Raw genomic sequence first — 27,496 nt, 5'->3', positions numbered from 1 at the left:
TTTTTCCACACAACGCGCTGAAAAGAAGTATGGTTCGAATTTGTTTCGGGAAAAGCTCCGAAATTTGCCACAGGAAAAAAAAAACACACACGAGCCGCCGCCTCACACACACACACACACACACACAGTTCGCCTCTGTTTCCGCTGCCTCCGGCTGCTTTGTCACGCACACCCACACAATGGCGCTATCCGTAGCGGGTCAGTGTGTGGCACCGTTACGGGGAGGGCGACGAGGAGAGTTTTTCTCTTGTTCGATATTTGTTCTTCAATTTTTCACAACCGCCGGGAAGGGCTGGGATGGGACAGCTTACCACGGACGACGGTTTTTCGCACCGCACACTACAGTTTTGCGACGGCGTGGAGTGGTGGGGTGGGGGGAGAGAGAGAGGAAGGGAAGAAACAAAAAGAAAACTACTCTTCGCTGTGCATTCGTGGTTTCCCGTTGCCGTACGCGATCTCCCCGAGCACACACTGCGCAGTGTGCGTGTGTCCCCGACTCGACTGTGCTGGCACGGATAATGCGGCCCTGGTGCGGTCGCGTCGTTTGACAGCTTTGGCTGACGGCGCGTTGACAGCCGCGGATCGAGCGCTCGAACGAACGGTTCGACGTTCCACGTGCGTATTTTTGTTTTTTGTTGCTTCAGCTTTTGATCATTATTGAACAATGAAAGTTGCTTTTTGTGGAAAGGCATTTTGTATTGCCATTTATTATGGTTTTTGTTGTTTATTTTTACGTTTATAGAACACACCCGGCATGTCGCTGTTTACGCCATCGCTCTCTCTCTCTCTCTGTCTCTCTCTCTCTCTCTCTCTCTTTCTCTCTCTCTCTCTCTCTATCTCCTGTCGGTTGTGATTAAAGGTATTGCAAACATTTATTGTTTTTTGCTTTAATATTTGCTTAATTCCATGCAAAAACAATCCGAAATATTAGAATCAAATAAAATAGAAAATTCGAACAAATCTTTCCTGTTTCGTGTTGCACAAAAGGTACTGGCCGTTTCTTATGCCATCTCTTTCCCTTCCCTTAATCCAGTCGGGGATGCTCATGCAGGAGCAGCACATGCTTACGGAAAACCTTTCTTCCATCGAACATGAATCTATTTTGTTCATCGTAAAAAAGCTTCAATCGCTGAAAATCAACGCCAGCGGAAGTACAACGATAGACGCAGTGTTTGAATTCGGTTGTGTTGCCGGCTGCCATCCGCCGTATAGCATCGTCATCGGATGTTTCTGACAGGTTTGTGAACATAGCACACTGTACTGGGTAGAGATGGGTTCACCGGGAGCGCACCCACGGTTCCGGCTAGTTTGTTTACGGTTCCGACTCTGGAGAAGTGGAACCGCTAGCTAGGCCGAAACCGTTCGGAATGATTCCGAATCTTCCAGAATCTCTTTTGTTGACGGTATGCTGGGAAGTTCCATTAACGCTACAAACATTTTGAGAAGGGAGTGGCGCACAATCCACGGAGCTAGTGAACATTATATCAAATTTTTATGCGTTGACATTCCTTAATACTGGCTCACTATGATTCTGATTTAACAATCCTGATTGAATGCAAAGATAGATCTCAGAAGTCTATAACAGAATAATGTAATAGTTATTTGTAATAAAACCACCAGTAAGAACAGATCTCACTAAGTTATGAGCCCAGACAAGCAGAAAGAATTGGCGGTTAACAGAATCATGCAGTTTTCCGGAACAGGCTACGCTATCTGGAAGTTTCGCGTGGAAGTATATCTGAAAGCCTCGAAGATGGGAGACGCAGTGGTAAAGGATGTGCCAGCAGAGGCTAGTGAAGTGGCCAAGTTCGAGGAAATGGACGCCAGGGCTAAGACACTGCTGGTGAGTTTCATCTCGGTTGAGTACTTGGGATTTATACAAGAGAAGACCACGGTGAAGGAAATATGGGAAGTTATCGAAAAAAAAAAAAAATCGCCAAGAAATCCTCGGGAAGGCAGATGGTCCCTTGATGAGTGCATTGGAAAATCATCCCGAATCTCAAATAACTTATGAGTTAAGCTCGTGGCAGTGCTTCGTTGAACGTTGACATCGGTGTCCGCTTGAAACTGGCGAAGAATTTGAAAAATATCGTGTTTGCTCGTGATAAAGAGAAGTTGAACGAACCGTAAATATACGCAAGCAAGTAGAGGGAAGAAGGAGTATCCTGTTGAACAACACGCCAGAGAGAACTTCTCGGCTGAATCATTCGGCTACTATGATGTCCAGTCGTGGCTGACCAAGACGCAGACGGACGTGGTATCGAAGGATGCGCCCACCTCGAAGCAAGAAGTGTATAAGTCCATTCATAAGAAGATCGACAATTTCACGGAGGACTACAAAAAGATGATGAACTTGGGCGAGGGTCTGACATCCAAGAACCCGCAGTACATGGTCTTGTGCGAGCGTCTGAAGGCACTTAAGGACGACTGGGAGGAGCTGCACCAGCTGTTCAATCGCTACGCGTGCCAGGCCGAGATACTGCTGGGTCAGCGCTGGTCAATCGGGAGCAGGCTGAGCATAGGCTGAAGCATCACGAAGCACCACGTTGGAGGTGAACAATGAAAAGTTCAACACGAGCGTGTATATGGTCGATCAGATGCTGAACAAGGTAGTCGTTTAATGATTATCAAGAAGCAGTTGGTGCAGGCGATTGATAATTATTACCTAGATTTTTTACAAGGTATGGCTTGAAACTGGTGAGCAAGATCGGAGTCTGCGATTGAGAGGGTGTATTGTAGATCGAGCAATCGCGTTATTTATCAAATGCAAAGGTAGATCTTAGTAGTCTATAATAGTGATGTGCTCTTTGGAGCGCATCCACCACTCCGATCAGACTCCGGTTAAAATCCGATAAAACCCGAACCACTAGTTCCGCCCGGAGTCGGAGTCATCCGGAAGTCTCTGAAGTTGCCCGGAGTCGTCCGGAGTTGTCCAGAGTCCTCCGTAATCGTTCATCGTCGACCTGAGTTGTCCGGAGCTACCAGGAGTCAGAGTCGTCCAGAGTTGTCCGGAGTTGCCAGGAGTCTGAGTCATTCGAAGTTGTCTAGAGTCGATCGGAGTCGGTCGGAGTCAACAGGAGCCGTTCGGTGCAATGTTCTTGTGACCAGGCATTTGTTGCCTGGTGTTTTTGTCGTTTACTTTTTGCGTAAACTTCGTATACAACCCAAGGACTGTATAGGAACGAGGTCAAGTATTAGCCAAAATCGGTTTGGCCATCTTGAATGCCATTTGATAGCAGAAAGCCCTAGAGAGCTTATGAAACCCTTAAACTATTATTATTAAAAGAGGCATTTGGTGTAACATTCAATAACCAATTTACAATTTTCTTGTGATGACCAGACCGATTAATCATTTTTATCACAATTAAAATTTGAATGGGAAAGGGCTCTTAGATGTCAAACTGCCCGTAACGAACTTTTGACTACTTGTCAAATCGTTCTATATTACTTGACCTCGTTCCTACACAGTCCTTGATACAGGCCATTGTTTCGAAGGTCGACTTGGAAAAACTCCGGAAATTTCCGACTCCAACCGATTCCGGACTACTCTGAATGACTCCCCAAGCGCCACAGATTAAGCTTAAACGACTGGAAAATTGAATATCCATAGGAAAAAAATGAAAGCTTCACAGCTTCATTGGTTTGATCAATAGATGGCGTATTACAACTCATCATTATATGCTATCCTTTTCTTGCAATGTGTTTCGACAAGTTTCATCTTATAATGACCTATATAGCCTTCTAACTTTCCAAGCAAAAATCTATATGAGTGGTCGTGTGGTCAGATACGTGGGTATCAACACCAACGACCATTACTCAAATCTCACTTGCTTCAGTACTGGTGGTTTCCGTTGGAGTTTAGTATTTAAACAATCGTATCGCCGTTCTAGTTCTAGCGATGCATAACTTCAATGCGAAACCATACAACAGTACAGAGGAAATGAGAAAGCTCTCCTCCAAGCGAGGAAGCTCCACGGTTGGGTATCCCACAAACAGATGGCACCACCAGCTTTTTGCTATTTTTAGAATGCATGAGTCGTTTGCCGTCTGCTAAACGAAGTCTTTCTATATTCCGTTTAGGTAGAGAATTTGAGGCGTTTAGAAGGCGTTTAGTGGTCGTTTAGTGGATTTGTGGCACTTGGGTCCTTACGACTCCGGATGACTGCGACTCCTAACAACTCCAGTCGACTCTGGACGACTCGGGGTGACTCCAGACGACTCCGAATGACTCTAGACGACTCCAGACGACTTTGGGCGACTCTGGACGACTCCGACTCCGAACGACTGCAGATGGCTGCGACTACGAACAACTCCAGCCAACTCCGACTTTGAACGACTCCGGATACAATTTAACGGTTCCGAACGATTTGAACCTTCGATCCTCGAAACTGGTTCCGAAATTTGTTGCAACCGTCCAGAACTTCCTCCATTTGTTTGTCAATTTTCATACATTAATCAGTCAATTTTTCTCAACTTAGACGAGCGGTGCTTTGACCAACGGTCAATTTGAACGTCCTTAGGAAAGGGAACTGCTGAATTGCTCTTCTTTTTGCGCTAGAAAATGCTACAAAAATTTTCAATTATTTATTTGCTGCCGAATAAGCGGATGTTCGTTTCCAGCCTTTCCATAGCTCGTCGTCGAAGTGGTAGAATTTATGTTGCCGGACTACCGAAATGCACTTGACCTTTCTTTTCGCTCATATTATCGTATTTGATTCCTTGTGTTTTCTTCATATTATCATAATTAATAGAATTATGATCGAAATCGTTAGTTCTTTCATTGGACTAGGCAAAAGCTGGTGAAAGCATGTTCCCCTGCCCTGCCACTGTGCAACTGTCTGCGAACGTAAATAGGCATCATTAATTTATTTACAACGCAACATACCCACGCGCTTTCGGCTTCCAACCATACACAGTGTTGTGTGTGTTTTTTTTTTTTTTTTTTTGCTATCCCGCATAGACTACACCCCTTCCCCGCTCGCTCCCTTCCTTCTACCTTACTTTTCCTCCGTGCCGTTCTGGGCGAGCCGTTTCAGGCTGTCCTCGAACTCGACCGGCTCGATCTTGCGCCGGGCATCGTCGTACTGCGGGGGCCCGATCAGCTCCACCACCTGGTCGTAGTTGAGCGTTTCCTGCTCGAGCAGCGCCTCGGCCAGCCGGTTCAGCTTGTCCGCGTTGTCGCGCAGTATCTGCTCGGTCCGCTCGTACGCCTCGGTGATCATCTTGCGCGCCTCGAAGTCGATCAGGTTGCCGAGCCCCTGCGAGTACGGTTTCTCCGCGTACGGGCTGTTGTCGCTGTCCTCGGCGAACGCGATCGGCCCGACCGTGCTGTTCATGCCGAAGTATTTAATCTGCAAAAGGGGGAGAGTGGCACGTGAGAAAGCATCGGAAGCGCACCGGTCTGAAAAATCCTTACCTGTGCGTACGCCATTTTGGTCACCTTCTCGAGATCGTTCTGGGCGCCGGTGGTGATCCGGTTGAAGGTGAGATTTTCGGCCGCCCGGCCCCCGAGCGCCATGCACATCTTGTCGAACAGCTGCTCGCGCGTGTACAGCTTCTGCTCCTTCGGCGTGTACTGGGCGAACCCGAGCGCCAGGCTGGTGCGCGGCACGATCGTCACCTTGAGCAGGACGTCCGAGTTCGGCAGCATCCAGCCGACGAGCGCGTGCCCCGACTCGTGGAACGCAATCACGCGCCGCTCGGTCGGCGACAGCGCGTGCGACCGCTTCTCCGTCCCGCCGACCAGCCGCTCGACCGCGTACTCCAGGTTGCTGGTGCGCACGACCCGCTGGCTGGTGCGGGCCGCGTGCAGCGCCGCCTCGTTGCACACGTTCGCAATGTCCGCGCCGGAGAAGCCGGGCGTCAGGGTGGCGAGCCGGCTCGAGTAGGTGGCCGGCGGATGCTCGAGCGCGATGCCGGACAGATGCTTCTCGAAGATTTCCTTCCGCTCGGCCAGGTTCGGCAGATCGATCAGGATGTGCCGGTCGAACCGGCCCGGCCGCAGCAGCGCCTTGTCGAGGATGTCGGCCCGGTTGGTGCTGGCCAGCATCAGCACGCCCTCCTTGCTCGCCATGCCGTCCATCTCGACCAGCAGCTGGTTGAGCGTCTGCTCCGACTCGCCCGAGTTCATGCCGCCGCCGACGCCTCCGCCGCCGCCGCCCTCCCGCTGCCGTCCGATCGCATCGATCTCGTCCACGTAGATGATGCACGGCGAGCGCTTCTTCGCCTCCTTGAACAGGTCGCGCACCCGGGCCGCCCCGAGCCCCCCGATCATCTCGATAAACTCCGAGCCGTTCATGCTGAGGAACGGGACCTGCGCCTCGGTCGCGACCGCCTTTGCGAGCAGCGTCTTGCCGCAGCCGGGCGGGCCGAGCAGCAGGGCGCCCTTTGGTACCTTCGCGCCCAGCCGCTGGTAGCGCCCGGGCGACTTGAGATAGTCGACGAACTCCATCACCTCCTGCTTCGCCTCCTGCAGGCCGGCCACGTCCCGGAACCAGACGCCCCGCCCGCCCGACTCGATCGGGTCGACCAGCGTGAACTTGGCCCGCCCCATCTGCGTGAAGCTGTCCATCGAGATTGGGCCGCGGCCGCCCCGGATGCGGCTGAGCAGCGCGATGATCACGCCGGTCGCGAACAGCGTGAACAGGATGCGGCCGCTCACGTCCCCGCTGCGCTCGAACTGCACCGACACGCCGTCGGTCACGCCGAGCCGCTGCTCGACCGACCGCAGCTTCTCCTCGAACTTGTTCACGTCCGCCACCGCCATGTGGAAGATGTTCGACTGCACCCGGCGCCCCTTCACGATCGCCCCGTCGTGCAGGATGATCGTCACCATCTCCATGTCCGGGTGGACCACCACCTCCTTCACCTCGCCGACCGCCAGCATGTGGTGGACGAACTCGTGCCAGCTGACGTAGCGCGTGGCCGACTCGGGCCGGTTGCGGGACGGCAGCACCATCGACAGGAAGCCGACCAGCAGGTAGATCGTGATCATCCAGATGAGCGTCTTTGTCACCACCGACATCATCTTCTCCTTGTCGTCCTCGTCGTCGTCCTTCTTGCGGTTCGGGTCGGTCCCGTCCCGGTCCGGCGGCTTCTGGTTCGGGCCGCTCGGCTGCGCTCCCTGCGGCGCCCGGTTGCCGCACGCCGTGTGCAGATGGCGCGCGAACACGTACGCCGGGATCGAGCCCGCATCGCACAGCATGCGCAGCAGGGCACGCTGGTCGGCCTGCAGCTGCCGGAGCTGGCGCCGGGTCGGGGCGGGCTGTGTACCGCGCGGCACCCGCTGTAGCTCGCGCCAGAGCGCGTCCCGGTGCGGTGACTCGCTGGTGATGGTGCGGTGCGCGAGCGCCAGCACGGGCTCGAGCCGGCGCACCGCCAGCCTCACCATGGTGCCATTGATCAGCTGTCTACACCGCTCCAGATGATGCATCTTCGAGCGTTCCAAATGGGTCTAGAGTCTAAAAGGAAGAACAAAGCAACCGGTACATTGCGTTAGTGTGCAAGGTCCAGGGGCACTACTGGATCGATACAAACCCTACAGGAAGCAGCACAGTCCAGGCCAGGTTTACATAACACGTCGGTGTGCGCGGAGGGAAAAGCCTGTACCAGTCGGGCACCTATTTCGGTTTAGCATTACAGGAATTTTTTGGCAGGCGGAAAATCACTTCACCGAGCGCATCTCGCAATGGGGCGGCAGATTTGTTGTTCCAGAACGTATGACGATTTCGTACGCGCCTGTCGGTGTATTTCACAATCTTGGCTCGTTGTTTACCAACGCACGACACGATCGAACACGCACCAACAAGCCCTGGGGTGTTTGGTGGGATGGAAAATTTCACAAAATGTTACACCACCTTCTCTTTGCTTTTGTGCTTTGTTCGCAGTTGCTTTCGCTTGCAATTACTTCTTCTTTATTTTTTTGGCGAATAACAATAAAAATAGAGTATCGCTCGGTCGTCGAAAGCAAAACTTGCCGGACGTGAATGTTTTTATTTCGCTGCTCCGTATTGTGAAATCAGCTGTCAGCAGAATTCACCAAGCCGGCGGTGTAAACGGAGCTTGACATGTCAAACGGATTGACGCAGCGGTTTGTCGGTGCCCATGCAGCAGCAGTGTCTCAGCGTGTTTATTTTGTGTTCCCAACTGAAACAGGGTATAGGCGCGAGATAGGGGAAAAATCCTGATTATTGTTGAGGTGTATGACGAGATTAAGATCTAACCATTAAAATAGACATAGAGCGACAACGACTCGCACGATTGGTCTTTTTTTATGGTTTTTTATTAAATGCGATGCAAAATTTCTCTCCACGTAGATTAAAGTAGCTCATTTTACCCCAGCCTACATGTTTTTTTAAACATAAAAAAGTGAAAATGTGTTCAAATTTATTTGTTTGTGTTTGGGATTAATCTCCTAAAAAAACTGGATACATTAATTGTGTCGGATGAAGCGGAAATATCGAGGCAAGTAGCTCTGTTTGCGAAATTGAGCTAATTTTTGTCCCACGAGGCTTTTTCGATCTGTGTCTATTTGAATTTTGTGCAAGGTTTTCTTTTGATAGTTGCAATTTAAAATTTCAAATTAAAAGCAAAATTTTTCATTGACATATTTCAAAGGCATTTTATTACTGCTAAATGCACTGCTGATCGCCTTCAATTCGCCGGTGATTACAAGGCGATTAAAAGGCATTTAACGGAAATTTGCGTGTAGGGTACTGGCGATTGGCATGTGTAAACAGGGGGTTAGAATGCATCAGTTGTTTGCCGTCTGCTAAACCCGTTTAGTGGTCGTTTAGGGTTCAACCACTCTTTAAAAAACGGCATTTTGCTCGTTATATTGCTGCTACTGCTTACACACAAACATCGACGGCTGTTGTCAGACTGAATCGCAAAATAGCAACCTGCCAAATACTAAGAAGACACCTCCTCTATATTCCACCTTGATAGGGCCTTTACATTCAAATAAAAAAAGCACTGAAACTGTACCCGTACGCGTAACGGCGCATTCAAATCGCACACGTCAAATTGGTCAGCAGAGTGTAGCCGCGAGCTGTCAACGCATACCGACAGACGTTTGACCGTTTGAAACGGCGCACAATAACAACAATTTCGACGGACCACGGGCTTGTGCAGTTGCTCAGGCCGCTCAAAGGCACGGACTCGGTAGCTTGCTGGGCGAGTAACAAAATAAAAAGGAGAGAAGCGGTGAAATACGGGTGATATAAATCCACCGTGCTACTGTGGTTCGCATGCAGTCCAATGCTTTCGCAGCCGGCATTTTCGGTGTCACAGCAAGCGTTCTGGTGAAGGGCCGAGATGGGCCTAACGATGGATTACAAGGAAGAGTGTGATGTTGCGATCATGGTGTACAGTAAGTAGCCGTCGCCCCTGCGCATTTCCGAAGGAGGGTTTTCGCTGCTGGACCGTGTGTGTTTTGTTTTTATTGCCCTTTCACGCCCGTCTCTCAGATTACCTGATCGAACAGCGCCTGGCGCAGGTGGCGGAAGAGTTTTCCAAGGCAAGCCCGTTCCTGCCCCACATACGGCGGTGTCCGCGCGGCTGCATGTACCTGACCGCACCGCTGCGAAGCCTGCAGGAGGTGGTGCGCGAATACGTGGCCCTGCACCGGAACAGTAAGTGACGCGATCGCGGTCGCAATGGGGGTCGTTTAATTTAATTTGCCGCTTTGTGGTTCCAGTGAAGCTGCTGCTCATGAAGCACCACCGGGAGGTAAGCCTGCCGCACGAAAATACCACCTGGGAGAAGGTCCAGCATGTGGTGGAATATTTTCGCTCGAAAGTTTACGCTGAGCAGCAGCCACCACCACAGACACAGCCGGAATGCCTTATTACGGTGAGCAATACCGAACCGGCCGATGCCAACACATACATTCAACCGAACGAGGCGGCGGGCGCGGAGCCGGAGACACGCCACAATCGGCTGGACAGCTTCGTGGTGCAGGACGCGACCGGCAAGCCGGTGGCACAGCTGCAGAACGATCCCATCATTTACCAGTTTGCCGAACCGCACCGGTTGGCCGGTACCGTGCAGCTGCCGGCCACCCAGCTGCACGAGGAGCACTTTGTTTACCAGGTCGCGGATGGCAGCCAGCGCGAAGTGGCGGCACACCTGCCAAGCGTCGTCGGGCAGAACGCGCACGGCCAGCCGATGGTGCTGTACGTGGTGAACGATAACGACGGCAGTGTGGTGGAGAGCTGCCGCCCGCCCATGACGCTGACCTACCAGCAGGACGACGTCACGGTCGGCCAGCACGTTGAGATCCGCACGGAGATGGTCGGCTCGGCGAGCACACCGGCCACGCTGCACAGTCTGCCGGTGCTTACCGACGAGCCCGATGCAAACGCCAGCCGACTGGTGCTGGCGGCCGCGCCACCGCTGGATTCGAACCCACTGGCCCAAGCGTACGCCGAGATGGGAGCGATCGAACAGCAACAGGTGGTCGAGTACGCTGGGATGGAAGTGCAGCCGGCTCAGCAACCACCAGAGCCAACGCCAACAGCCGACCCGGCCCAACCCACGCTCGCATCTGCAGCACCGGCGCAACCGTCCGCCCAGAAGCGCAAGGTTGACCCGGGCGCGCTGGAGGAATGGAACCGCATCCGCTCGATCAACCGGTCCAACTTTGACCAGCACGTGCGCGAAGCGATCCACCAGGAGGAGGTGCGCAAGCGGATCGCGCTCGTGCTGGACGACAAGCAAAGGCGCGAACAGTCGGACCCGAAACATGCCGGCAAGCGCAAGCCGACCAAGAGCGCCAAGAAAACGCTACCGGGCGTCGGCGCCGTCACCGCCATCACCGCCATCAGGACGAAATCGCCACGCACCATCGCGAAGAAGTGCACGGTGCGCATGAAGCAGGCGCCGGTCACGCCCGACCGGGCGGGGAAAGCGGTGGCGGTGAAGGTGGCGCCGGCACCGGCATCTGCATCTGCCGCCGCTGCCGCCCATCTCGACAGCGATTCGTCCGAGTTCGCCTCCTCGGACGACGACGAGGAAGCGGATGTGCGGGAGATGGTACAAAACGTCAAGCGGTACCGGCGCCAGCAGGGGCAGCAGCAGAAGCAGCGCGGCAAGACGAAAGAGAAGCAGACCAAAGCAGAGTCGACGTCACAAAGGTAAGTAACATCTCAAAGGATTCATTTATTAAGATTCATCTCCAAGGATTCATTTCTTAAGATTCGTTTTTAAATATTCATTTCCAACGATTCATTTCTTAAGATTCATTTTTAAAGATTCATCTCCAAGGTTTCATCTATAAAGATTCATCTCCAAGAATTAATTTCTTAAGATTTGTTTTTAAAGATACATCTCCAAGGATTCATTTCTTAAGATTCATTTTTAAAGATTCATCTCCAAGGATTCATCTCTAAAGATTCATCTTCAAGGATTCATTTCTTAAGATCCGTTTTTAAAGATTCAATTCCAAGGAAATTTTCTTAAGATTCATTTTTAAAGATTCATCTTCAAGGATTTATCTCTAAAGAGTCATCTCCAATGATTCATTTATTAAGATTCATCTGCAAGGATTCATCTCTAAAGATTTATCTCCAAGGATTCATTTCTTAAGATTTGTCTTAAAAGATTCATCTCCAAGGATTCATTTCTAATGGTTGATCTCGAACGATTCATTTCTAAAGATTCATTTCCAAGGATTCATTTCCAAGGATTCATTTCTTAAGATTCGCCTTTAAAGATTCATCTCCAAGGATTCATTTCTTAAAATTCATCTTTGAAGATTCATATTCAATAATTCATCTCTAAAGATTTATCTCCAAGGATTTCATAAGATTCATTTCCAAGGATTCATTTCTAAAAATTCATCTCCAAGGTTTCATTTCTGAAGATTCATCTCCAAGGATTCATTTCTTTAAAATCCATCTTAAAAGAATCATCTCGAAGGATTCATCTTTAAAGATTCATCTCCAAGAATTAATTTCTTAAGATTCATTTTTAAAGATTCATCTCCAAGGATTCATTTCTTAAGATTCATTTTTAAAGATTCATCTCCAAGGATTCATCTCTAAAGATTCATCTTCAAGGATTCATTTCTTAAGATTCGTTTTTAAAGATTCAATTCCAAGGAAATTTTCTTAAGATTCATTTTTAAAGATTCATCTTCAAGGATTTATCTCTAAAGAGTCATCTCCAATGATTCATTTATTAAGATTCATCTGCAAGGATTCATCTCTAAAGATTTATCTCCAAGGATTCATTTTTTAAGATTTGTCTTAAAAGATTCATCTCCAAGGATCCATTTCTAAAGGTTGATCACGTAGGATTCATCTTTAAAGATTCATTTCCAAAGATTCATTTCTTAAGATTCGCCTTTAAAGATTCATCTCCTAGGATTCATTTCTTAAGATTCATCTTAAAAGATTCATTTTCAAGGATTCATCTCTAAAGATTTATCTCCAAGGATTTCTTAAGATTCATTTCTAAAAATTCATCTCCAAGGTTTCATTTCTGAAGATTCATCTCCAAGGATTCATTTCTTTAAAATCCATCTTCAAAGATTCATCTTGAAGGATTGACGAATCTCAAAAAATTCATCTCGAATCTCGAAAGTTTCATGAATCCATTAAAATTCAAGTATCTACAGGGATTCATGAATCTTCAGAGAGGTATGATTTTCAAAATATTCAATATGCCCGTCTCGAAAGCCTGTATAGGTGGGCATTAGTGATGGGTAATCCGGAGCAGAGTCATGGATCAACTCCGACTCCGGTGCGCAAAATATGATTCCGACTCCGGATCATAACCGAATTCAACTCCGGATCAGTCCGGATCAATCCGCATCAGTTCGGATCAATCTGGATGAGTCTTAACTAGGTTGACGTTGCAATTGCTAAATCCCAAAATCAATTCGTTCACTTTCAATTAAGGCATCAAATACGATACAGTATAACCATTTTTTCTGTTTAAAATATTTCTTTCTTGCAATAATATTTACCTTTTCCGTCAGATTAAGGCACCATTTTTCCTAGTAATTCGCGTACGCTTCCCATAAATTCAGCAAAATTTAAATAGCCTTACTGGTTTTGTACCGCCAACCGAAACTGCTCGGCCGGACTTGATAGGACTCATTCGGACGGTCCAAGACCCATCCGGACAGATCCGAACTGAGCCGGATTCGGAGTCGATGAGTCGGATTGATCCGGCACCTAATTGGCAAAAATAGCTTTACCCGCCACTAGTTGGCATGCCAAAGTTGTTACGCCAAGAAGAAGAATAAAAGGAAACTCAAGCTCTATACATGTTTGAAGATTAATAAATCCCATGAGATTTGTTTGTTCTTTTGAGATTCACGAATCTTTGTAGATTCACGAATCTATGAGATTCATGAATCTTATCAACCGAGATTAAGATCCATTGAATCATTTCAATGCATGATTCACATTCATGAATCTGAATCGGATTTACCCAACCCTATCGTGGACTAACTTTTGTGTTCCCTTCTCGCCATTCCAGCAATACGTACAGCACACCGCTCCAGTGCCGGATCAACATGGTCGTGGGCCGGTCGCCGCGCACCGCCACCGTCAAGCGCACCATCCGCAACCGAACGCCCTCGACCAGCCCGGCCAGCACACCGCTGAAGCGTGCCAAGCAGCAGCCCAGCGAGATACTGCCGCCGGTCACGCCGCGGCTCGGTACCGCCCGCCAGCAGCAGCTGAAGGCGAAAAAGCAGCCGGCGGCACCGCCAGCCGTCCAGCCGAAACCGCCGGCCCCGCTGGCGGAGGCGACGGCCGGCAGCAATCGGCGGCCGGTGCGGGCCTGTGCCGCCGCCGCCGCCCGCCGCAGCAACGAGAACGCGATGGTGGCGCCGCTCGGCAAGGAGAAGGCGAAATCCCCCGCCGCACCACTGAAACCACCGTCGCCGGCGAATGTGGAGAATGTACCGCCGCTGCCGCCGCCGCCCGGTGACGTCATTGCGACCGCACCGTTGGAAGAAGCGTCGGCCACGCCAGCCACCAAGCAGCCCGCACCAACCCCGCTGGTAGCGGCCAAGAAGGAGGAGGAGAAGGAGAAGGTGCGGGAGGAAAAGAAGAAGGAGGAGGAGGAGGAGCAGGATACTCCCACCGGCCCAGCGGAGGAGGTGGAGGTGGGTGAGGCGGCCATATACGCGGTGCTGGCGCAGCTGCACGGGGACGACTGACCCGCCCGTCTCGCTTCCCGTACCCCGTTCCCCGTGCCACTAATCAGCCTTGGTGTGTGCAATCGCAAGGGTTTTGCGATCTCCTTTCGTTCGGCTGGGAGCTACTATTTATTAGTGCTTTTGTTGTCTCTTACTACCTGTCCTGTTCTTGTATCTTCGATCGAAGAAAACCAAAAACGAAAAAAAATGTGCAAAAAAAAAGACAAGAAATGAAACAAACAAATGCATTTTTGTGTTTTTTTGTTATTGTTGTTTATTTCGCAGATTTATTTGTTTTTTTTTTCTTTCGCTTCCCTCCCTCCCTCTCTCTCTATCCCTATTCGCGCCCTGCCCTGTCCACCACATTCTTGTATATTTTCTACCCCTTCTCTTCGCCGTAGCATCGTTTGGTTGGTTTTTGGACTCCCCCACCTCCCCCTGTCGTGCTCTATATTTTAATAATATTAACTTTCCTCCTCCTCCTCCTGTGAGCTTACTTGCGGCGGCACTTCCCCCACAAATTACCCTTCGCTCCTTTTCGCTGCGCTGTGGTGTGTGTGTGTGTGTGTGTGGGTGTGTGTCTGTGTGTCGGAACAACCATTGCCGCTGCTTCCGTTGTTGCTGTTGTCCGCTTTAATGTTCAAATTTGTTTAAAGTCCCTCATTGTGTTACTACTACACCACTATTACGATAATTACTAAAAACGAACCTGTGTGTGTGTGTGTATGGGTGTGTTTGGAAGTGTGCCAACAGTGCTTTTCGAACTATCCTATATCCTTTTTTTTGTTTAATTTTTTTGCAATTATGATTTAATTTTTTTTTATTACGTTTAAGATATATAATATAGAAGAGTTATAATAATGCACGATATAGCCTAAGGTATGTATATATTTGTTTTAAATATAAGATATTTCTATTACATCTAAACAGGGTAAATCATTTCTAGTAAATTTTTCTTCTTGTTCCCCCCCCCCCCTATCCGCCCGCGCGCTGCATTTGCCTTAACGCACCCCATAATATTCCATACCTACGAAGTGCTCCTCTTCGCGATCAATGTGTTTGTGTGTGAGTGTGTTTGAATGTGTTTTTTTTGGCCTGCCGAAATGGCCAACAGACGAAACGTGTTTTGCTTTTATAACAAAAAAAAGGGAAACATTTCTAGCCTTAGCAAGCTATTTTTCCAACAGATTGCGACGACTGCACACGAGAACGACGACAACGTCGAAAATCGAGCTTGGGAAAACCGGGAGGAAGGAAATAGGGCGTTAAGAAGGGTTTTGTTTTACCTTTGTGGCTCACTTACCACATCCATACACACACACACACACACACACTATCGCAGAAGATATATATATGCTATGTACAACAAAAGGTGTAAGGTATGCCCCGCCCGCTGGCCGCTCGCGCTGCTCACCACCGTCGGCATCCGTGTGACTATCCTCACCCCCCACCCCCCACCCCCCTTTTCGGGTGCCTGTTTCCGTTGTTAAAGTGGCGCACAACAACTATAACAACAACAACAACAATGACGACAACGACCCCGAACACAAGAGCTGAGTGGCGGGAAGAAGAAAACGTTTCGCTTAGGTTCTACATAAATAATTATATAAAAAGAAAACGAAAGCATCAAAACAAACAATTAAACAAAAGACCCACACACGCACACAGTCCCTATCTCGTTTTTTTTTCATTCCTTTTGCATTTCAATGTGTTTTTTTTGTTGTTCAAAATTGTTCTTTTCGCTCTGTATGTGTGTGGGTATCTGTGTCCCTGGGGGGGGGGGGGGGGTTAGGTTGTTTTCCTTCTTGGTACAGGTATGGTTGTGTGACAGCAACCATGATCCTGTACCCTTTCACACCAGCACACACACACACACACACACGCGCGCGATTGTATCGTTCCGGTACCGGGAAGGACACCCACGAGCGTCGCGAGCAGTAAGCGATTTAATTAAAAGTGTGGACCATTTTTCCTCCGAGTTCTGCCGGGCCCTTGTCTATACATATCACTATAAGTCACTACTACTACTACAACTACTATTAGTACTACTAAGTCCTACCTCTGCGCGTGTGTGTGTGTGATAGCGTTTAGCTCTGGTATTAGAGAGGTGCTAGTACTTCTCGCTATCTGTTTGTCGTCTACTACGGGATGGGGAGATGGTTCTCTCTCTCTCTCTCTATCTTTCGCTCTCTCCACTTCCCTCCCGCAAATATTTCGTTAAGGGAGTGCGTTTTCTTCTTCTTCTTCTTCTTTTACATTTTTTTAAATTCTTCTTCCTTTTCTTTACTTCTTCTTCATTTTCTTTTCTTTTTCTTCTTCTTCCTTTTCATTACGTCTTCTTCTTTCTTTTCTTGTTCTTGTTCTTCTTTTTCTTTTCTTATTCCTTTTCTTTTCTTCTTCTACTGTTTCATTTCTTCTTCTTTTCTTCTTCTATTGTTTCTTTTTCTTTGTTTGTTGCGTGCACGGTGGTGCGGGATCTAGAGATGTGCACAAAAATAGACGCCTACCAAACCTAAGTGCAGTGATTGTGTGTGTGTGTGTGTGTGTGTGAGAGAGAGAGAGAGAGAGAGAGAGAGAGAGAGTGGGAGCATAGTTTACATATCCAACGACCGGCTTACACACAAAAAGGTGAACCACCAGCGGAACGTGTCGTGCGCCATCCCCAAACCCCACCACGGAGCCCAGGTTTCAAACCGCTGCAGCTGCGGGGGGAAGGATGATGGAAGCGTGTGTGTGTGTGTGTGAGTTTGCTCCTTTGAGCCCACCACGCTAGTAAGTCGTTGTTTTGCTTCGAGGGAAACGCATCACAAAAACGGGAAGAGGGAGAGCGGTGCACAAGGGAGGGGGTAATATCAGCACCGTGGTAAGGTGGAGAGAAAGCAAAATGGGAGTGTCATTAAAAAAAAAAAATATCTACCGGACCCTATCGCGACGAGGCGCGCGCCCCCTTAGAATATTTGCTAAAATGTTCTTCCTAATTTTTCTTGTTGTTTTTTGTTTGTTTGTTTTTGGTTAGGAGGAATAAGATTAATCGGTACACCCCGATGGGTGCACTGCCTTGTCCGATCGTTTGCTGGGCCCTCATTGCCCCCACCTATATCTCGCCTATCACTCGCATTTTTCCCAACTCCCGCCCACACTTTCTCCCTATGTTTATCCTTTACACACACATACACGCACACAAACACACATACTATTGGCACGTAAACTGTCGGTAAAAGAATGAAATTTGCTTTTCGTTTCCCTCTCGCCGTTCCCAACCCCCACCTCAGGCCCTACACTAAACGTGTGATTGTGTTTTTGTGTTTTTTTTTGTTTTTGTTTTTCTGGGCTTCATATTGCTTGTTTTGTATGCTTTCCTACCTACTACCGTCTTCCCCCCCCCCCCCCCCCTGTCCTGCCACGCACTACAGAGATAAGGTATCACCCGGTGGCCGAACAAAATTAACACCCTTCTTCGCCCAAACTTATCTGGCTCCTTTCAGCTGAGATACAGGGATAAGAAATCTTGCGGTTTTTTCCTCTACTCTCCTTCTCCTTCTGTTTGTGTGTACGAGTGTGTGTGTGTCACTGTTTTGTTGGACCCTCTCCATCGACCGCGCTTGGCGCGCCGCTTTACGGTGAGCTGGAACCGGCCGCCGGACGGTACAGCGGATTCCGGTCCTTGACCGGCAGCGGGTGCGCCTCCGTGTTGAACACCCAATCGTCCAGCGGCAGCAGCGAGTCGTCGGAAAACAGCAGATAGAGGTACTGTTGGAAAGGAGAAGCAATTAGCACAATGATTAGAGCACGCGCATCGCTGGTGGCCAATTGTTGGCCGCGACCCTACCTTGAGCGTTTCGGCGAGGAAGAAGCTCTGCTGCACGTCGTCCTTCACCGGCTCGGTTAGGTAGACGTTCTTCAGCCCGGTGTAGCCGGTCGGTGTGCGGCAGTGCTTCTCGAGTGCCTGCAACAGAGTAATGCGAGTTGATAATGGAAAGGATATTGGCAAAAAAAAAAAGAGAGAGCACGCTCCCATTACCTGCACCGCATCCCAGCCCCAGTCGCGGTACTTCTGGTCGTGCGTCAGCCGCCACATGATGAAGTAGCTTTCGAACGTTTCCGGCCGCAGGATGTAGTACTTCTCCTGCGCCTTCAGTGCCTTCGCCTCGACGCCATCGTTGAAGCGGAACGATTCCGGCCCGAGCCGGGTGTACGTGCGGATGTAGCTCTCGTGGCACGTGTTGGTCAGCCCCTCGCCGATCTCCATGTACTGCTGGGAATACTGATTGTTGAGCGAGGTGCCGCCGAGCCCGAACAGACCACCTGCAACAAAAAAAAAGAAGATGTGTTAAAAACAGCGCAACTCATCTTCTAGAGGGGGGTTCGTCGCTTACCTGCAAAGCACGCCAGATGGTCCATCTTGTGCTCGAGCCGGTCGAACTTCATGTCGGACACGTACGTCAGACCGGACGGGGTGTTCCGCACCATGTGCTTGATGATGGCCTGCATCGCGTCGTCGTACATTTCGCGCGCCTCCCAGTCCTCCTGCCCGGACTGGATCCACGCCTTCAGCAGGTACTCGTAGAAGCTGTCGCCGAGCGCACCGAGCGACATGTGCTGCTGGCCCCACTTGCCCGTCTTCGGGTTGAGATAGTTCGGGTACAGGCCCTTCGGCTTCTCGATGTCCTTCAGCACCGCCCGGATCGTCTGGACCCGCTCCCGGTACACCGAGTCGCCGGTGATGTCGCTCAGGTAGGCGAACTCCATGTGCAGCGTGCCGAACTCGGACAGGATGCTGCTGCCGCCCGCTTGCCCAGCCGTAGTTTTTGCTCACCTTTTGCGTGTGTGTGTGTGGGTGGGTGTGAAAATAAATAAAATAGAGATTAGTGTTTGGCGGAAGACGTATGGGCCACGAATATCGTTTGCTGCAAACGTGCGCATATGGTGGAGCAAATGTGTAATGGCGAGTGTGCGTGACTACTCTGGAGGAGATGAGAAACTACAACAATCGTTCCTTCTTCTTCTTTTTGCTTTTCGTGTGCCAATTATAGCTGCAAAAGTGCACACAAAAAACAACACCCCGGCGTCGAGCGACCATTTTGTGTGCACTCAAGGTGGATGGAGGTGACAAGGGACACTACACGGGATTACACTACACTTGTTGTACTACCACTACTACTGGGGGGAGGGGGATGTGACATTGGAGACCACTACTACTTGGCGAGGGCGGGAGAGCGAAGGAGGAAAGAATAACGAAATGAATGGCGGAATGGCCCAAGATGGCCGTCCGGGCTACGAGGAAAACGTTACTAACCTTATAGAACAGGGTGGTAAAGAATAGCTCTACGTGCGTTAGTATGCGTTCGAGCATGGTTTGAGGCTTTTCGCGACATTAACAACGGGGGGGGGGGGGGGGAATGTATTACGGGTTACGGTTCACACATTTGTTGTTGTTGTTGTTAGATGTATTGTTTGATCCCTCCACCCAAATACACACATACACGACAGAAGTACAGATATCAATGGGGAAAAGGTTTTCAAGTGGCGTTTTATATTTAAATCAAAACAAACACAAAAACAACAGTCCAAGAATAGTGTTGGCAATCATACACGTATACGCACAAAATGAAACACACAAACACACAGGCAATTACAACACAGGCAGGAAGCAGTTGACATCGAAGAGGCGCACGTTCACGCGATACAGGGTGTAGTAGCAGTAGTAGTAGTCGCAGTAGTATTCGTCGTCAGTGTTCGTTCGTACAGAGATGGCGCCACAGTAGACAGACAGAGAGAGAGAGCGTAATTCATGTTGGCGTGTGTATGTGTGTGTGTGTAGCATTTGTTTAATTATCAGTAGTGTCACGGTAGTGTCGGGGAATAAGGATGGTGTTAGTGGGTTGACAGTTTATCACGCATGTTTCCGTGTTCCGCAAAATCCGAACCGAACGCGAATTGGACGGAGATGGAAAGGAGAGAAGGGAAAAAAATAGTTATCGGTACGGACCATATCCGCTAGAGGGCGAGCTGTTGATAGTGCTTTTTGTTTTGGTTTTCACCCACGCAACATCGGCCAAACGGAGTCTGCCGGTGTGTGCCGACGTGGAATGGGCGCAGATGGGAGAAAATTGTATACGACTACGAAAACAATGCACGCAACAAAACAAAAAAAAGGAATCTAATCAAAAGCGCACAATGATGATGATGGTGAGCAATGTGTCCGTGAGTTTGGGGGTTTTAGAAGTAGATCAGTAGGTATAGGAGTTAGTACAGAGATGGTAACATAATTATTGGGAGAGCATAGAGAGAGAATTTGGTGGATGAAGTACGGCGTGGTATGTTTTAATTTGGTAGTCTAGCTGTCTATTAGTAGATGCCCGGTTTGATTGCTCAGCGATGGAACTAACTTCCAGTACACAACACGAATCCTCAGACTTTCTAGATCGTCCAGAATAGTGATATGCTGTGTGGAGCACACCGATCCGATCCCGGCTATATTTGAGACTACGGAGTCGTCAGGAGTTATTCGGAGTCTTTCAGAGTCGATCGGGGTGATAGTCGTTCGGAGCCGTCCTGAGTTGCCCAAAGTCGCCCAGAGTCGTTCGGAGTCGTCTGGAGTCATCCGGAGTCGTACGGAGTAGTTTGAAGCCTTTCTGAGTCGTCCAGAGTCGATTGGAGTCGTAGTCGTCCGGAGTCGTTCGGAGTTTTTCGGAATCGTCTGGAGTCATTCGGAGTCGTCTGAAGTCGTCCGAAGCCGTCCGAAGTTGTCTGAAGTCATTCTGAGTCCTCCAGAGTCGAGCAGAGTCGTACTTTTCCGGAGTCTCCCGGAGTCGTTCGGAGTCGGACTCGTCCGCAGTCGGAGTCTTTTGGTGTCATCCGGTGTCGATCAACATCTAAATCGGTTGGAGATAACTGGAACCGTTCGGTGTCTCCCGGAATCGTTCGGAGTCGGAGTCGTCCGCAGTCATCCGAAGTCGATCAAAATCGAAGTCGGTTGGAGATAACTAGAGCCGTCCGGTGCAATGTGCTTGTGATCAGGCATTTTATTTCGTTGTGTTTTTTTTTTTGTCTTTCACTTTATGCATACACATCGTATACAGGCCTTTGTTTCGAAGACCGACTCCGTCCAACTCTGGATGACCCCGACTCCGAGCGACTCCGGATCCGGGCGACTCTGAACAACTTCGAACGACTCCGTACGCCTCCAGAGGACTCTGACAGATGCCGGTGCCTATCTTCCGGTGTTGATTCAGAAATTGTCGGAGTCGGATCCGGAGTCGCCTAAGGATTTTTGCCAACTTTACCCATCAAAAGTCCAGCACACTCGGTCAGGTTACGAATTCGAACTAAAACATTGGTAGTGGTGGTGGTGTGTCTCAAATGAAGAAATACTGCTAACTACTAGCACGACCAGCAGTTTCAACACTATCGCCCCGTGCGTTGCTAGACTAGAGACTCGCTACAGTGCTACTAATTCCATAACGGGGCGCAATAGCTATAGGAAGACAGCGAAGGAATCCTCCCAACCCACTGATATATATATATACCCCCCTATCCGCGACGAACACTTACCCCATTGTGCACGTTAACCAGCGCGTACGGGATGCCGGTCGGGGTCTGGAAGGCGGGCAGCAGCTTGTCCGCGACGTAGCGCGCCTTCTCCAGGAACATCCGGTCGCCGGTGAAGGCGTAGCAGGTGAGGAAGCCCCCGATGAACCGTATGTTCGTCTCGAACACGGACAGCTCCGCGTCCACGTTGTCGAGGGTGAACTTGCGCTCGACCCACTCCCGCCCCTCGTCGAACTCCTTGTGCAGGCCCATCAGGTAGAGCGTGTCCAGCCCGTCCACGATCGTCGCGCCGAGATCGAACGACCCGAAGATGCTGTTGCTGTGGCCGCGCTTCGACAGCGGCCGCAGCTCGTTCTTGCCCCACGCGTACAGCTTGTAGTTGCTCCAGGCGTGCACCATCATCTGTGAAGAAAAGGGGGGAAAGCGGTGGTGGAAAGAAGAGGAAATTTGTTAGTACACACGAAGCAGAACCCAAAGAGTGCGTGGTTAAATCGAAGGCAACACGCGCCGCTACACCACACACTGGCTGTGCGCGACCGTCTAGCTAGAGCATTTGACACATTTTCTGTTTGGTTGGTTAATGTTGGGAGGGCGATTGCTTAATAAAAGGTCTAGCTCTCTCTCTCACACACACCCTGATTGAGGGTCTGTATGGCACACTATTGAGCAAGAGTTTGTGTGTTTGTGAGAGTTGATTTTCATTGAAAGCGATTTCTACATCGAAACAAAGCACTTATTACTGGGAGCCTTTAAACGTTCTCTTTAAATTGTTTTTTCAAGCAAAACGGGCCTGTAGTAAATCAATTTTATAGCTACCCGTGGGTTCTTAGCAACAATAATGTTCATTTTTTCTTCTTTTTCTTCTTCTTTTTGATGGCCCAGTTCAGAAAACTAATCGGAAAAGATTTAAAGCTAATATGGTTTTGCTCCATGATGGGAATCGAAATCACGCCCGAACTTGTCAAGCGGAGCTTTCCAGCGCGTCTGCTCGATTAGACTATTAGGCCAACCACAGAACGGTAGCAAAATTAGCCCATTTTATTTTGCAATCGCTGCTGGATGACTTTTATTTTGTTTTATGGTGAGTTTCAGCGAATGCTTCACATTGAGGCCATACTCCCCAGCAGTGCGTCACAGCACTGCTGAGTTGCTTATTTGATGCAACCTTCGCCTCTCTACCATTCATTGGAAGCCAGCCGATATGAAGCACACAGCGCCAAACAAACACACTCAGCAAAGCCTGCCCATTGACCATCGCGCCTGGTCGTCCTTTCATCTTTCGGTTCGTTTGCTTCTGCCCGCGGCGTGCATATGGGGCCAAAATTAACCGCTCATATCAACAGAGCAACAAAAAAAAAAAAAAAAACTGCCGCTTAACCGTTCCACCAAACCCGGAAGTCTAAACAGTATGCCGACCGAGAGCCGGACCGCGTTTGGTTCAACGTTCGCGGGCGAATGCAAATATGCATATTAACTTAGCTCCCCTCCTCCCCCCGTGGCAGGAGTAGCTGGCCTTCAGGGGCCATCGACCACACAGATCATGCTGAGGATGCTGCCCTTTCCCTGGCCCTCATTTTCCAAACTTTTGAGATGAGAGTTCAATAGCAATGTCACCGAATGTGGTGGTATCGTTTCACGGTCACCGAAACCCGTACGGTAAAGTGAAACAAACAGCCTTGGCAAACGTGGCGTGGCGTCTTGCATCGCCAATCGAATCGCGACAAACCCCGCACACACACAGAGGCTCGGTTCGAAAGGCACACAGGCCACTCCTCGTACGTGGCGTCGAGGTCGTGTCCCATTGGGGGGATAGGGGCAACGCTTTGGTGAGCGCAAACAGAAGGCACCGCTGCTGCCAAAAAAAAAAAAAAAAAAAAAAAAAAAAAAAAAAAAACAAAATCTGCTGACAGCTGATATCGCACTGTGCGCGCCTTGGCGTAAGTAGTGCTTGACCTGGAAGGCCTTCGATGCAACAACAACAACAAATAAAAGCGCAACGGAGTTCGAACTCGCCTCGTAAGCGAAACTGAACGGATGTGCGGCGCGAACCTGTTGCTGGGTAAACCGACCTGTCGCACGTAGTCGCGCTTCTCGTGATCGATCGAGCTGCCGACGGGGTTGGCGGCGGCGGGGCTGCTCTCCTCGATCCGCAGCCAGCCGGTGGCGTTGATGTACCGCGGCACGTACGAGCTGCTGTCGTAGAGGGAGCGCCGTATTCGGGCCTCCTCGATGTCGGCGGCCGACGGGGCCGGTCCTTCCTCCTGCGCCGCCTGCCGCTTGCTGTGCGTGTAGTGATAGTAGTGCTGCTGCTGCTGCCCGTTCGGGTCCAGGTCGGGTGGGCTGCTGCCGCCGAGCCCACCGAACCGGACGTGATCGTCGTAACTGAGGAAGCGCTCCTGGTACCGGTGGTGCGGGACCGGCACAGCCGGCTGCAGCGGGTCCGCCAGATCGCGCTGCTGACGCACCACCAGCGTCACGCCGGTCATTGCCACCAGAAACATAGCCGTAGCAACGACACTCATTCTAGAGCGGTTATAGGACGCAGGTTCTGGAGGACGCTTGCCGAGACAGAGCGAGTGTGTGAGAGAGAAAGTGCAAGCAACGAACGGACAGAGCTAAATCCCACTCGCGGTGATGATCCCCTCGGAAGGAAGTGCACAAGGCTCCACAGCAGGAGGGAAAGGCTCGCCACACACACACACACAGACCCGCTGTAGCACACACCGACGGTAACTGCTGCCCTATCGGACCGTTGCTGCCACCGTCATCTCGGGGTGACGACCTTCTGTTTCACTATCGCGCACAGCACTAACAGAAAAAAGCGCACTCTTGGGCAGTCGGCGTCTTGGCTGCCACCGCAGGTTGATGGACGGAAGGTGTGAGTGAGTGAGTTAGATTGGTGCGACGCGGCAAGGACTCCCCGTTTGCTGCAAGTCGAAGAGCGCACTGGGTCAGCTTCCCGGCACGTGGTTGCTGCTGCTATGGGCGGAACCGGTGGTCACCGGTAGACACGCACCGGCCTTCGCATCCGCGATCACGCGCGCTTAGCAACTGATTAGGGCCCGTGCCGGGATGGAAACAACAGCAAACCAAAACACACGGGGCACGATCTCCTCCAGATGTTCAGGTCCAGCTCTGCGCTCCCCGGGGACCGGTTTGGTGGCGCGCAACCGGTTTGAAGTTGTTTTTTTTTTTTGGAGGGGAAAATTTGGGGAAAATTTTTTCTAAGATTTTTTTATTCGGGGAAATCCCCACACGATCTTCTAAGATCGTTGGAACTTTTTGCCGGTGTGCCGGATGTGTGATCGAGGCGCGCGACCAGACACAGAACTCCTTTTTGACCCGACCCCTTCCACAAAGGGAGCGTTGGCTGGGAGGGCTCACAGGGACACGCACGCACGCACTGCCGTCCTTCGCACACGCCACTAAGGCCCGGGGGAGTATGGCGCGCACAACTACAACACACACGCACACACAGACGAAAGCACGTCTTCTCCGACCGCTCGCGGCTTTCTCGCTACTAACTGGTGCAGGCGGCGTCGTTTGACACACTGGCCGGGACGGTTTGCGGCTGTAGGCTTAGCCCCATCGGCGCTCTCTCTCTCGCTCGCCCGCTCGCTACTAGGCGACGAGTGATCGAGCTCCATCAAGTGGCTCTCGCACTATGGGCAAATGGTAGGACAGTTGCGCTTCTGTATTTATATTGCTAATAATTACCATCTTTATTCGTTGATCCATTTACATGTTTGAACTTCAAAAATTACCAATGGAAAAATTTAATAACTTGAATCATATCTGTATAATAAAATTCTAGTAATAAGTGATCAGCGTTATTTTCCATCGGCTGCTTGGATACTTTTTGCTTTGTTTACATCCTTAAAATGGCCATCGCATTGGTTATGGAAAACGCAACGCAGATTTAGTTTTAGGTGTTTTGTAAGGCTTGGAGAAGAATGATACCAATTACAGTCAGAATTTAACAGATTAATGTCATCTACGATGTGTAAGGAAAGCTTTTCAGAAAGTGATCCAGGAAGCCTCAGCCTCAGAATTTAGGTGTCCTGCTTTAGGTGGCCGCCACTGTAGGTTCAGATATATGGAAATTTGGTGACAACATTTCAACAACAACGTTACTGCAACAAATAACCTTATTTTAGGGATAATTTTGATGTTGGTTAAACGTTGAAAGATGTTTTGGACCATTTAGAGTCTCTTTCGCCTTTGATGTTTAGGTACTATTTTTGGACCCGAATTAAAAAGGGAGCAGTATTAGGTCCTAAAATGGGGTCAGGAACTGTTTCAGGACTGATCTGGAATCTGATCAATTCCAGGGCCGATACGGCTTTGGGAGTAATTTCAGAACCGGTATAGAGTCAAGCTCAATTGGAATGGGATTGGAGTAAGTTCCTTCATCAGTATGAGATCTGTAAAATTCCAGGATCGGCATGCCTTCGGGATCTGTCGCAGGATCGGTATGGGCTCTGAATCAGTGTCTCTTAGTGTTTAAATCCCGGGGACTTTATGGCAAATTGTTAAAATGATCTATATGCTACCACCTGATTTCCTTAACGTAATGTGGGGTTTGACAAGTCAGAATCAATTGTCAACATTTTCAACCATTTTCAGTAGCTCTAGATTTTTAGTAGCTGTCACAAGTGACTGTTTCACTGCACCAACAGTATTTCGACATCCTTGCAATAAGCCTCTAGATAGTCTAGAAGTCAAAATATGCAAAAAGTAAACCAATAAGTATGTGGATTCAAACATCGGTTTTTCCCATTCTAAGATCTATTACGCGTATCGTTTTGCATATTCAAACACGTATTTGGGATTTTTTTTGATTGAAAGTAATGGTTTTATGCATTTTGGTGTATTGTTAATCCAATAAAACAAAATTATTGTAAGCCTGGGGGCTTTACTGTGCAAAAAGCTATGAGCACTAGCTCATGCAAACAAAGCAGAGAAATAAACAACTTTTGACAGCCGAAGTAAGTGTGGAGCTATTGAAAGCGTTTTGTTGCCCATTTGATTCTGATTTTGTAAATTCTGTAAATCCCAACAAAGTCATTGAAATAAATAAAAATCCACAAAATGTCTGACAGCTTCAGATGCAGTTGTGATTCTTATGAAATGATCCATCATTGCTTACTTGAATCTGGTTGGACAAGCCATCACAAAACCCATAGTGCACCAGGGTGCAATTTGAACGCATTGCGCGCGCGCTCTCTCTCTCTCCTTCTCTTTCGGTGCTCGGGCCCGTTGCTTGATTGATCGTGTTGAATGTGTTGGTCACTCTCTGGTGGACTTGGTGCGATCGGGGGACCTTCAACCGGCCCGGTAGTGCGCTCTATCTCTCCCTCTCTCTCTGTTCCTCCGGCACGTAGTATCGGCGAAGGTTTATGCGAGAGATCACCACCTCGACCCCACCATCATAGCGGAAAGGTGCAGACAGCGCCTCTAAACTGCTTTACGCTCTGCACACCCATTGGACTCGCAACGGTTCGTCGGTCAGCGTGCGGGCAATGTTTACGCTTTCCATCACTTCTGTATTGTAAAAGAGGGTCAACAGTGACACTAGAATACCCCCCCCCCCCCCGCTGCCGGTACATCGGGTGTACTACCGTAAAAGCTGTGCTGCGGAATCGATACCAATTCGTGCCCAACACCGATTCCAGCGGTCCTTGTCGACACTACTACTACTGCTACCACTACCTACTACGGCACCTAAGATCTTCGTCATTAGCACCGTACGGGGTGAGAAGGTTAGCCGCGATCGGGGCAGTCGGCAAA

General features: G+C 49.7%; 4 protein-coding genes across 6 annotated transcripts in view; 1 reads left to right on the top strand and 3 right to left on the bottom strand.

Moving 5' to 3' along the window:
- Window positions 1-509, bottom strand: part of LOC121596627 (kinesin heavy chain) — a 20,527-nt gene extending 20,018 nt beyond the window's left edge. The window contains exon 1 of one of the 2 annotated variants that reach the window (XM_041921856.1): window positions 416-509. The gene's annotated coding sequence lies outside the window, so the exon portion shown is untranslated. Of the gene's footprint in view, window positions 1-311 lie in introns of both variants that reach the window. The other variant, XM_041921769.1, reaches the window with a different exon arrangement.
- Window positions 510-4,847: 4,338 nt separating this feature from the next.
- On the bottom strand, window positions 4,848-8,032 carry LOC121594739 (paraplegin). Its single transcript, XM_041918353.1, has 3 exons — window positions 7,537-8,032; window positions 5,417-7,460; window positions 4,848-5,351 (listed from the first exon to the last, which is right to left on the bottom strand). Exons 2-3 carry the CDS (start codon window positions 7,430-7,432, stop codon window positions 4,998-5,000), a joined length of 2,370 nt encoding a protein of 789 aa, XP_041774287.1. The 5' UTR covers window positions 7,433-7,460; window positions 7,537-8,032; the 3' UTR covers window positions 4,848-4,997.
- A 1,053-nt stretch (window positions 8,033-9,085) lies between these two features.
- On the top strand, window positions 9,086-14,393 carry LOC121593661 (nucleolar and coiled-body phosphoprotein 1-like). 2 transcript variants are annotated; one of them, XM_041916239.1, is made up of 4 exons: window positions 9,086-9,370; window positions 9,468-9,632; window positions 9,698-11,135; window positions 13,489-14,393. In XM_041916239.1, the coding sequence occupies exons 1-4, from the start codon at window positions 9,316-9,318 to the stop codon at window positions 14,174-14,176; spliced, it is 2,346 nt and encodes a 781-aa protein (XP_041772173.1). In that variant the 5' UTR covers window positions 9,086-9,315; the 3' UTR covers window positions 14,177-14,393. The 2 variants fall into 2 exon arrangements, with proteins under 2 accessions (XP_041772173.1, XP_041772165.1); XM_041916231.1 differs by having other exon boundaries at window positions 9,086-9,632.
- A 3,278-nt stretch (window positions 14,394-17,671) lies between these two features.
- LOC121588464 (mannosyl-oligosaccharide alpha-1,2-mannosidase IA-like) overlaps window positions 17,672-27,496 on the bottom strand; it is a 28,932-nt gene continuing 19,107 nt past the window's right edge. Inside the window, 6 exon segments of the mRNA XM_041906443.1 lie at window positions 17,672-17,905; window positions 17,985-18,101; window positions 18,177-18,460; window positions 18,532-18,943; window positions 18,945-18,971; window positions 21,710-22,108. Coding sequence (XP_041762377.1) covers window positions 17,771-17,905; window positions 17,985-18,101; window positions 18,177-18,460; window positions 18,532-18,943; window positions 18,945-18,971; window positions 21,710-22,108 — 1,374 coding nt within the window. The 3' untranslated portion in view covers window positions 17,672-17,770.

Source organism: Anopheles merus, chromosome X, assembly GCF_017562075.2.
Source record: "Anopheles merus strain MAF chromosome X, AmerM5.1, whole genome shotgun sequence".
Lineage (NCBI taxonomy): Eukaryota > Metazoa > Arthropoda > Insecta > Diptera > Culicidae > Anopheles > Anopheles merus.
Note: the sequence above shows the minus strand (reverse complement) of the source record. Positions and strands in the feature narration are given on the sequence as shown.